The 11,614-nt window shown below is 37.0% G+C and overlaps 1 protein-coding gene across 4 annotated transcripts; it reads left to right on the forward strand.

Moving 5' to 3' along the window:
- On the forward strand, positions 1-11,331 carry LOC112022753 (uncharacterized). Of its 4 annotated transcripts, XM_024055383.2 has the most exons (10): positions 3-265; positions 1,120-3,843; positions 3,935-4,038; positions 4,706-4,775; positions 6,084-6,206; positions 6,300-6,893; positions 7,726-7,928; positions 8,771-8,894; positions 10,324-10,530; positions 10,759-11,331. In XM_024055383.2, the coding sequence occupies exons 1-10, from the start codon at positions 110-112 to the stop codon at positions 10,900-10,902; spliced, it is 4,449 nt and encodes a 1,482-aa protein (XP_023911151.2). In that variant the 5' UTR covers positions 3-109; the 3' UTR covers positions 10,903-11,331. The 4 variants fall into 4 exon arrangements, with proteins under 4 accessions (XP_065632258.1, XP_023911151.2, XP_023911150.2 ...); XM_024055382.2 differs by having other exon boundaries at positions 6,084-6,893; XM_065776185.1 differs by lacking the exon at positions 3-265 and having other exon boundaries at positions 1,127-1,231; positions 1,311-3,843; positions 6,084-6,893.
- Positions 11,332-11,614: the final 283 nt, after the last annotated feature.

Raw genomic sequence — 11,614 nt, forward strand, 5'->3', positions numbered from 1 at the left:
TTTTCAACTCATTCCGTACAGTTTCTCCGTCCGCTTCTCTCTCTCTAATCAAAACTCGCTCACTCGCGCTCGAATGTGATCATCGTGACTCACCTCGACTCACTGAGTCATGAAGTGCCAATCCGTGGCGTGCATATGGTCAGCCACGCCTCCGTCTCACCGAGCCACCGCCACGGCGGTGCTCGACTCTCCTCCGACTCTCTACACCGGCGGATCCGATGGCTCTATCATTTGGTGGAACCTCTCCTCCACCGAGTCCAACCCGGTAACTCAACTCGCTCCTCTTCAAAATTCTTCCTTTCTATCATTACTCTTTGTTTTTTTGGCTCACCACCTGTTTGTTAAAATCACTGAACCAAAAATTTTAGCTGAATTGCACTAGTTTTGCACTAAAATACTTCAAATGGAATTTTGTTTGGGTTTTGAAATGCGGTTCTGTTTGTTTGCTGAGAAAATGTAGTGATAATTAAAATTTCAATCTTAGCTTGCGTCCTCTTCATTCGCTTTCTATCATTACTCGTTTTTTTTTGGCTCACCACCTCTGATCCAAAACTTTTAACTGAATCGCACAAATTATGTTCTAATATAGTTGGAATGGATTTTTTATTTTGGTTTTGAAATGCGGCTCTGTTTGTTTGCTGAGGAAATTTAGTAATATAGTTAAAATTTTAATTGTAGTTAGCGTCCTTTTAATTTACTTTCTTGCATTACTCATTGTTTGTTAAAATCCCTGATTCTAAACTTTTAGCTGAATCGCACAAATTAGTTCTAATATAATTCGAATGGATTTTTGTTTTGGTTTTGAAATGTGGTTCTGTATGCTTGCTGAGAAAATGTTGTTATTAGTTAAATTTTCAATTTTAAGTTGTGGCATTTTCTTTGCCTACATTTTCTCAGGAACCAAACATAAGCTTCAGTTTGGAATTTGTGTCAGTCTAGTGCTATTCTTAGATTTGAGCAAATTTCCTTTTTTCAACCACAGTACTTGGCTGGATTAAATTCTTGTTTGTTTATAAATAATTTTGTTTCTCTATAATTTATAGAAAATATAAAAAAACCAGATTTTTCTTCCAGCAAAATTGGTCATGGCCTAATGTGATAACTTTTCATTTGGAACAGGAAATTACACCAATAGCTATGTTGTGTGGCCATGCTGCACCCATAGCTGATCTCAGGACTTGTTATCCTGTTGTGGCGTTTGGAAATGAGAAGAAAGATTCTTTGACTAATGGTGGGGGGAACTCTACTTCTGGTTATTATGGTGCGTTAATCAGTGCGTGTACTGATGGTGTGTTGTGTGTGTGGAGCAGAAGCAGTGGGCATTGCAGACGAAGGAGGAGATTGCCACCTTGGGTAGGTAGTCCATCCATGGTTCGAACATTGCCTTCGAATGGAAGATATGTATGCATTGGCTGTTCTTTTGTAGACACTGTCCATGTGTCTGGTCATCATTCCACTGACCCTGCAGAAGGAGGTGAAGGGTCAGTGGATAGAGTGTCTCAGCAGAGAAAACCACCAAAGTGTACTGTAGTAGTTGTTGATACGTATACCCTTACAATTGTCCAAACTGTTTTTCATGGGAATTTATCTATTGGCTCGTTGAAGTTTATGGCTGTAGTTCCACCCACTGAGCATAGAGAGAAACATTCTGTAGTTATGGGTGATTTGTCTGGTAGATTGCAATTGGTTTCGATATTAAAGGATCCCCACCGAGATGGGGAGGTTGGGACTGGTTCACATAAAAGTTCTTCTCAGTCAGGAATGACTGTTTGGGCAGATGAATTGAGTGAGGGCGGACAGGTTTTGTCAATTGCAACCTGTGGGGATGTTATCGCTTTTGTTTTGCAAAACCGATGTGTATTTAGGCTGTTAGCCAGTGGTACTACAATTGGAGAGATTTCTTTTGAGGACAATTTCATTTGTCTAGAAAGCAAGTCAGCTCAATCTCATGTCATAGGGGGAATGTTTCTTGAAAGTGAAGATTTTGGGAGTGAGCTGAACAACGATGAACTAAATGAATTATTTTCTAAAAAATTTTCCGTGTGGAATAATAAAGGTTTTGCAGTTGTGTATACAATATCATTTTCAAATAGCATATTCAAAAGTGAGCTACTTTGTGAGATCCCTTCCACTTCTCATCCCCATGATGTAAGATTGTCAGTTTGTTTAATTCAACTGAACTGCTATCTTCTTCGCATTGACTCACTTTGCTTTGGTGTTGAAGAACCTTTACAGTGGAAACCACACATCACAATCTGGTCACTACATTCAGAACATGATGACCACGGAAAATTGTGCTTGCAATGCAGAATGCTTGGAGAAAGTAGTTTTTTTGTTGATTGGATTGCAAACTTTACTCTACTTCAAGAAATTGAGGGCCCTGCTGGTTGGAAGAATGAGTTAAGTTCTAAGCAATCTTCTGATCCAAGTTCAACAAGTGTTAATAATATACATGAAGATGATTATAATTATGGCTGTGTGCATAAGGGACAGATTATATCTTCTTCCATGGTTATTTCAGAAAATCTCTTCGCACCTTATGGTATTGTGTATGGCTTCTTTAGTGGGGAAATAGAGGTTGTAAGACTTGATTTGTTTCATGGACTTACTTCTCATGGTAATAGTCCACGATGTGCAGTGAGTTCACATGTATCCAGGCAATATTTTCTAGGACACACAGGTGCTGTATTGTGTTTGGCAGCGCATCGAATGGTGGGTACTAGCAAAGGATGGAGTTTCAATCAGGTTTTAGTGTCTGGAGGCATGGACTGCACGGTTCGTATATGGGATCTTGACACAGGAAATATCATTACGGTAATGCACCAACATGTGGCTCCAGTGTGCCAAATAATTCTTCCTCCATCTCGGACTGACCGCCCTTGGAGTGATTGCTTCCTTTCTGTTGGGGAGGACTCATGTGTTGCTCTCGCTTCTCTTGAGACTTTGCGGGTTGAAAGAATATTTCCCGGACACCCCAGCTGTCCTGCTAAAGTTGTATGGGATGGTGTAAGAGGTTATATTGCATGCCTCTGCCGAAACCATTCAGGAACGTCTGATGCCAATGATGTTCTATATATTTGGGATGTAAAGTCTGGCGCCAGGGAGCGGGTTCTTCGTGGGACTGCTTCTCATTCAATGTTTGATCATTTCTGTAAAGGCATCAGCTTGAATTCCTTATATGGCACTGTATTGAATGGAAATACCTCAGTTTCCTTATTAAATCTTCCAATAATTGATGATGGAAGCTTTTCTCCTTCTAATTTAAATAATAAAGAGAAGTTGGTTACTTTGTCAAATGTGGTGCCGGGTATTACAAATATAATTGAGCCCAATACTTCCCAAGCGAATGTTAGTAAAGGAATTTCTGTCAAACCATATTTAAGCACTCAATCAATCCTTCAAAGCATCAAGCCTTCCATCAAATGCTATTGTCCATTCCCTGGAATTTCAACTCTGATTTTTGACCTTGGATTGTTGATGTTTCCCTGTCAGAGGCGTGAATCCACTGCTAATGGCAATGATAAGGCAGATAGTACCAATGTGAAGGAAAAGGTTACTGAAAGACCAAGCCCACGCCACATTAATATAGATGATGGTTCTGATATGCATGGAAGCATGACTGATTCTATGGAAGAACTTGACTGGATTAGATCACTTGAAGAATGTTTACTTCGATTTAGCTTGTCATTTTTACACTTGTGGAATGTAGATTGTGAGCTTGATAATTTACTTATAACTGACATGAAGCTAAAGAGGCCGGAGAATCTTATTGTAGCTTCTGGTTTGCTTGGGGACAAAGGGTCTTTGACGTTGACATTTCCTGGTTTGAGTTCTATTCTTGAGGTATTTTGGATGAACTGTTTTAAATGTTGGGACATGTTTTCTTGTTTGGTTCCTTCCACTTTTTCCTGAGATGTTGAAAACAATATTTCAGCTTTGGAAATCTTCTTCCGAATTTTGTGCAATGAGATCACTGACAATAGTGTCCCTTGCCCAACGCATGATTAGCTTGTCTCACTCTGGCTCCACTGCTAGTAGGTAATACAAAGGTTCCATACACTGCGTTATATAATTTCTATTAGACTTATTATTCCTCATCCTGTTCAGTTATTCATTTTTTAGTTGCAATATTGCTGGAAATTTGTGTAGAAAAGGTAAGAATGTCAAAAATTTTGAAATAGCTAAAAATGATAAAGAAAAAATTAACTAGCTCCATTTTGGCTGATATCTGAAGAGGTTTGTGGACAATTTTCGTGATTAAAAGAATTGTAGGTTTGTAATCTCTTTGGCCATCTGGAATATGTTCTTTAAATCAAGTTATTGTCTTGTCTACTGGGCAATTGTTGACTCCAAATGGTGAGCAATATATATATTTTGACTCAAAAGAAAACTTCAAATGAAGATTAGGTATATTTCATTCAGTTGACCTTAGGCCTAGCTGACCTTTTACTTTAAAGGAAGCCTGATACTAAGGTGTCCTCTGCAGTAGAATAAATGTAATTATGGTGCTTAATTTTAATTCCCTTATTTCCTTTTCTAGGTTATTAGTGTAGCAATGTTCTCTCTAAATGTCAATCATGCCAACTGAGCATTTCCTCTGGTCTTTTTATTCCCTGTATTATCATTGTTTTCCCTTAGAAGTAATGTAGACTAGTTATATATATTTTTATTGCTAATTTTTCAACATAATGGGAATTATTTGCAGTGCTTTAGCAGCATTCTATACTAGGAATTTTGCAGAAAGATATCCAGATTTGAAGCCACCCTTACTCCAGGTTCTATCTTGTGCTAATGCTTTTGTTATTCTATATTCCTGATCTGAACCTAATATTGTGTGAAATTTACTTACTAAATATAAGACAAATATTCTTGATGTTTTTCATTCTATCCGAAGGAGGCTCGTTTTTTATTAGTCCAGCCTTAATAATGTTTATTACCTTAAGAAAGCAACAAAACTACTTTATTTTCTTAATGATGTATGACATTATTTGAACTACTCACTTAGGCTGATGTCAGATCTGAATGAACTCCTATCAAGGAACAAGGTCATTAAATTGTGTTAACTAAATTACTAATCGGGATTTCCCTTCCTGATGTTCTAGAGGTGATGAGTACCTGAAAAGCTTCTATTTTTCAACGACTGTTTTGATTTGCTGTCAGGCACAGGATTCATACATTATAGGATTCTTCTGTGTGTATATAAATGGCTTCTCACCTGGTTTTTGTCTAACCTGAGGGTACAGAAGAATTCTATATTATTGTAGTAATTTCACATGATAATTTATTATAAGCAATTAAGATAACATGTGATGCAGATATATCTTCTGAAAGTATATACTGATTTTTAGTCCTCACTGTGCACATCTGATACATTTGGTTGCTGAGGAGATTGCGATGTAGAAACAATACTTAAAATTCTAAAAACATTGTTCCTGGTCTGAGTTCTCCCCAACCAAACATAGCATTAAATAAAATTAGTAGTTCAGTGAATTGCAAAACTCCAGGTAAGGTTTAATTACATTTTATATGTGTATTAACAGGATGGAATCCTGACAGCCTGGTTTCAGTTTTTTCAAATACCTAGCATTTATCCTAATGACCTTCATAAGTAACTTTTTACTTATTAAAAAAAACATTTATCCTTGTTAGAAGTATGTGGTTAAATAATTAAATTTATCATATCCTAATATCTTAAGCTTTTGGGATAATCGGTAATTTAATATGGTATCAGAGCATGGGGTCCTAAGTTCTATCCCTGTCTCCTCCATTCTACCTCTCATATAAAATCCCATGTGTTGGGCCTCACCTATTAAAAAGGAGTTCGAGCCCATACGTGAGGGGGAGTGTTAGAAGTGTGTGGTTAAATGATTAAATTTATCATATCCCAATAGCTTAAGCTTTTGGGACAATCAATAATTTAACAAGCCTAATGTCTAGTGAGAAATCATGTGTGTTTCATTGTTCTAGTATTCTGTAAGATAATATGAGAAAAATGACTTCAAGTTGAGCTAGTGGCATGGCTGAATAGACCAGGTAGTTTTGGTTAATTTTAAGTTATTTATTTCTTATTCTCTGTTTTACAGCTTTTGGTGAGTTTCTGGCAAGATGAAAGTGAACACGTACGTATGGCTGCTCGTTCTTTATTCCACCGTGCCGTTTCACGGGCAATTCCACTTCCTCTACGGAGTCAAAAAGCAACTGATCAAGTAAATCTGAACTCTCTAATTGGAATCAGAGAAAATGAACATGACAAATTAAACATAGAAGGAACATCTGCTAACGGATTGCATTCTGACCAGCTGCTGGAAACACAAGGGATTTCTCAGGTTGAGGAATCTAAGATACTTGCTTGGCTGGAATCATTTGAAATGCAAGACTGGATTTCATGTGTAGGAGGAACGAGCCAAGATGCAATGACTTCTCATATTATTGTTGCAGCAGCATTGTCTATTTGGTATCCCAGCCTTGTCAAACCAAATCTTGCCATGCTGGTTGTTCATCCATTAGTGAAATTGGTTATGGCAATGAATGGGAAATATAGTTCTACTGCAGCAGAGCTCCTTGCAGAAGGCATGGAAAGTACATGGAAAGCTTGCCTTGGTTCTGAAATACCTCGTTTGGTTGGAGATATATTCTTCCAAATAGAGTGTGTTAGTAGTCCATCAGCGAACTCAGCTGCACAGAATTTAGTTATACCAGTTGCCATTCGGGAAACTTTGGTTGAGATTCTTCTTCCAAGTTTAGCACTGGCTGATATACCAGGATTTTTAACTTTTATAGAGAGCCAAGTCTGGTCTACAGCATCCGATTCACCTGTTCATTTGGTATCCCTTATGACACTCATCAGGGTTATCCGTGGTTCTCCAAGAAGCTTAGCTCAGTACCTTGATAAGGTTTGTATGGCCAATTCCAATTGAGCAGCAAATAGTCCATGTGCTTTTGTTATTTTTTTTCGGTTTTTTTTTTTTTTTTGGGGGGGGGGGGGTGGGGGGGGGGAGAGATTAAAATGATAAAATCTTAAATTCATGACATCATGCAAAATTATAGAAAATTCAGCATTGTGTGTAGCAGCATAAAGGAGGCATGGGTGATGCGATTAATGTTCTTGATATATGGTTTTGAGATCTGTTAGATTTAGTATGTCAGGTTGGAATGCTGATGATAGGATTTGGAGCCTCTATATGAGTCATTTTATATATTGCTTTACATATCTTGGACTCTTAGTTTGTTGACGTGTATCCTATTCTTTCCATGTTAAGATAATTACATTGAGAGTCATGATATATTGCGTTTGTATGTGCTTATGTATATGTACTCAGTTATAACTGCTGAATGAATAATTTCAGTAATCATCTTTTTATTTTGTATTGTGTTTGTTTCAAATCTTTTAGGGAAGTTCGTGTCATAACTGCTTGTTGCTTCACACATTTGGTTTTTACTCAAATATTTTATCTGTGGGCTCATGCTTCTATCACTTTCCTTTTTATTATTGTTATTACTTGATTGGTGGTGACTGATCCAATTTCACAGGCTATCAAGATTTTTTGTAGTCCACCAAAAGTTAACACCCTTGCTGATCCCTGTTTTTTTTTATCTGTCTATTGCAGTTATTCACAATGCTGAGGAATATTTTACTTCTCTTAAATTTAAATCAGTTTTCACCACCAAAAAATATTGTTATTGAGTCAATATGAATTTATATATGACATTTGGACAGATTTGCAGGTGGTTAACTTCATTTTACAAACTATGGACCCTAGCAATTCTGTCATGCGTAAAACTTGCTTTCAAAGTTCAATGACAGCCTTAAAGGAAGTTGCACGTGTATTCCCTATGGTAGCCTTGAATGACACATGGACCAGATTGGCTATTGGGGATGTGATTGGAGAGCTCAACAATGCTAGCATTCGGGTATATGATGTGCAAAGGTACTAGGAGATCCAATATAACCTTTTCCATTTAAATGAATGCACAAATGGGACTAACAGTGTTGGATTATTAAATATGTCAGACCTTCCAGCGTGTTATCAAAAAAATCCCTTGCATAACCCACCCCCCCCCCCCCCCCACCCCCAACAACACAAAAAGTAAAAGAAAAAAGAAATACACAAGCATAGTTGGACAACCATTTAATTTTTTAGTTTTCGAGCATGGGCAAAAGCCTAATGGAGCAGTGCCGCTTGGAGGTAGAAGGCCTACAGATCATGATCTTCTTTTCCTGGAGGCAAGGCAATGACAGTATCTGGGGAATCAGGAAAAGGAACTTGGGAAGCTGATGCTATATTTTTGAGGTCCCATTAATTATATTTAACTCAAAAATTGGAGAAAAACCCATGCATTTAGTACTCTGTTTAGGTGATTAATTATTAATTAGCTTCCAAGCTGGTGCATATGTTATCAAATTAATTATTTGTTTATATGATGAATTGTCTGTTGGGGTCATATTTAATAAAAAAAGACTTATTCATCATATACAACAATAACAACAAAGCCTTCATCCCAAATTTGGGGTCGGCTATGCATCCTTGACAGATCAATTCTTCATATATGTGGCACAAATTTATTTTAAATTACTTTTGATCTTTAATTTTTCTCAATACAAGCAAGAATTTCTTCTTCCTGACACCCTTGGAGTTTAGTTTTATATTTCTTATGTACTTTATATGTTTTTCTTGAACTGTTTCAGTCATCTTGCTTCTTGTATTTCTTTTCAAAGATTATGGAAGAGAACAATTGTTTCAATTTTTTTTGTCTTTGACTTCCAATGTAGTGTGATGAAAATCAAAGTTTTGGATGCAATTGGACCTCCTGGACTTCCAACTTTGCTTGCAACAGCATCAGAAACGGTGGTAACTACTGCAATTTCAGCTTTGAGCTTTTCGCCAGATGGAGAGGTACTTAGTTATTTGCTGATAGACTCTAGAAACACAAATTTTCCTTTTCATGCTTGTTCATAATACAATGACCAACCTTATTTTTCTCTATAGCATCTTTATTTCTGCATGTATTCACTAGGCAGATAGTTAAAATAAGATTTATTAAGAGTGGCAATGTCCGAACAAACCTGGTAACCAACCTGATTTAGAAGGTTTGGTCTTGATTCTGGATCTGACTGACCAGTGCCAACCCAGTTTGCTTCTTTTTTCTTTTTCTTTTTTTCTTTTCTTTTTTTCTTTTATAAAAGAAAATATTAGTCTTTTCATTTTTTTGTTTGGAGATCCCTATAATGTTAAGTGCCATTATATTGTAGTTTGAATAATTGTGGGTTAGCAGGTTTAGTTAGGTTGAGTGATTGTGAACCATTAGTAGAATAATGGTTAAGTGATTAATTAACCATTACCAATCAATTTAAGTTTTTGGGACAAGTTATTATTTATCATGATATCAGAGCAAGTGGTCTTAAGTTCAAACCATGTCTGCAATCTACTTTCGATTTTAAAGTCGTAAATTCCATGTGTTGGGTACCTGCACTTGGAATTTTTAAATTCGTGAAGGGTAGATCTAACACTCCCCCGTACGTGTGGGCCTAGACTCTCTATCAATAGGTGGGACCAACATGTGGAATTTATAACTTTTAAATGGGAAGTAGATAAGAGAAAATTCAAACTCAGGACCACCTGTTCTAATAACATGATAAATTACAACTTGAACCAAGAACTTAAGCTTAAGCTTATAGGAGATGCTAAATCACTTAACCATTTTTCTAGCATGATCCTTCCCAAGTCTACTCCATGGTAATTTATCTTTTTTCTTATAGATTAAATTGGGGCTTAGCACTTATATGGCAGGGGCAAGAATTATTTGTGTTGTGAATACATGCAAAATAATAAAATACCAAGCACCAGAACACAAAAAAAAAAAAAAAAAATTACATGGTTAGGCCAACTCCAAGCCCACCTCTATGGGCAATGCCAACCAAAGTTCACTATTAATAATAGAAATTAAAACCACACAAACTGTCACAAAAAGACTCTCAAACATAAACTAACCCAAAACCCCAACACACCCAAAGGTGCCCTCACTCTAACTCACTAGGCAAAGCTAGTCTTTACCTCTCACAAGACAGTTTTTCCGAGTGAGTTAGTTCAAACTTCTTGTATTCTTTTTGTTCTTAATCTTTTTGTCAATTCATTATTTGACTTAGTTTCAACCATGGTATGCGAGCCAGCTGCATTGATCTTATTCACATTTGAAAATAAGGCTTTATTATGCTCTAGCTGTCTAGCGTTTATTGTTAATGGATTCTAGTCCTATCTTTTCCAGTTGCCTTCTCCACTGATTTTTTGAATTGGTGAAGTTTAATTTGTATCCTATTAAATGCAGGGGCTGCTTGCTTTTTCTGAGCATGGGTTGATGATCAGATGGTGGTCATTGGGATCTGTATGGTGGGAAAGATTGAGCCGGAATTTTGTTCCTGTGCAATGCACCAAACTGATCTTTGTTCCTCCATGGGAGGGACTCTCACCTAATTCTTCGAGGTTGAGCATCATGGCAAGCATAACGGGAAACGGCAGACAGGTCAATTCACAGGTATTTTTCCTTTGTGTTATCAGTTATGTTGCATTTATAGACATGAATTTTGAAGCTGATACTACCATCTATCCTTGTATATTTTTCACTTTAGTCTGTTTGATTATGACTTCTGCCAATAATACTGCCATCTATATATTTTGCATCTATCTGGTTTTGTTGACCCACTAAGGATCACTGCAAGTGTTCCTTGTTGAAGATAACACCTTATTATCTTTCTTTTTGCAGGAGAATGCTAGCAGTGTGAGTCATGCGGACAGTTTGAAACTGTTGATTCATAATCTTGATCTGTCTTATCGGCTAGAATGGGTTGCTGAACGGAAAGTACTTCTTATAGGGCATGGCCACGAGTTGGGCACTTTCCAGTTATAAGCATCATGTCATGTGGATTCTCATGGCCAAGCTCTTGGAAGATTTTCCTCATTTAAGTTCGGAGCCCAATCATATGGCATATTCAGTTCAGTTCTCTTACCAATAATATTTTTTTTTGGGTTGGTAGAGAAAATTCTTCCAAATTTTACCTGCTTGAGACATCTTGCTCTTTAGTTTAATCATTGACATAAGCTTTTGGTGTGCAATTCTGTTTCCTAGACCCAGTCTTAGAGAAGGGTATAGATGCACTCTTGCGGCATGACCAATTCAACACATGTAATGTTTGTTCAAAGTAGATAGCTGTGGAGGTTATGATGTATGTATTTGATTATTTGTTTTTCTTTGGCTGGAAAAGATGAAGGGTGGTATGCACGTGATTCTTAACAGTAGAGGACTGAATTAATTAGAATGCACCATTATGTTTACTGATATACAGTGAATTTCCTGTTGTAGCCTTTTCCGGTTTTAGATGCTTCAGGGAATATCTTGTAATGATTTTGAAACCGTTGCAGAAGGTTCCACGGGTGGTAAGAAGTATTGTGCAAAACAGGTTGATGGTTTGCTTTGGGTTGAAGGAGAGAAAAGATGTGTGGAGAGGGGAGATTTGGGAAAAGGTTTAGGGTTTTGTTAATCAGCCACTCACTTGTGCTCATATTTATATAATTATATTAGAGTGATATGGCGACTGGCGAGATTACACGAATACCACTAT

Source organism: Quercus suber, unplaced genomic scaffold (assembly GCF_002906115.3).
Source record: "Quercus suber isolate HL8 unplaced genomic scaffold, Cork oak 2.0 scaffold_129, whole genome shotgun sequence".
Classification (NCBI taxonomy): domain Eukaryota; kingdom Viridiplantae; phylum Streptophyta; class Magnoliopsida; order Fagales; family Fagaceae; genus Quercus; species Quercus suber.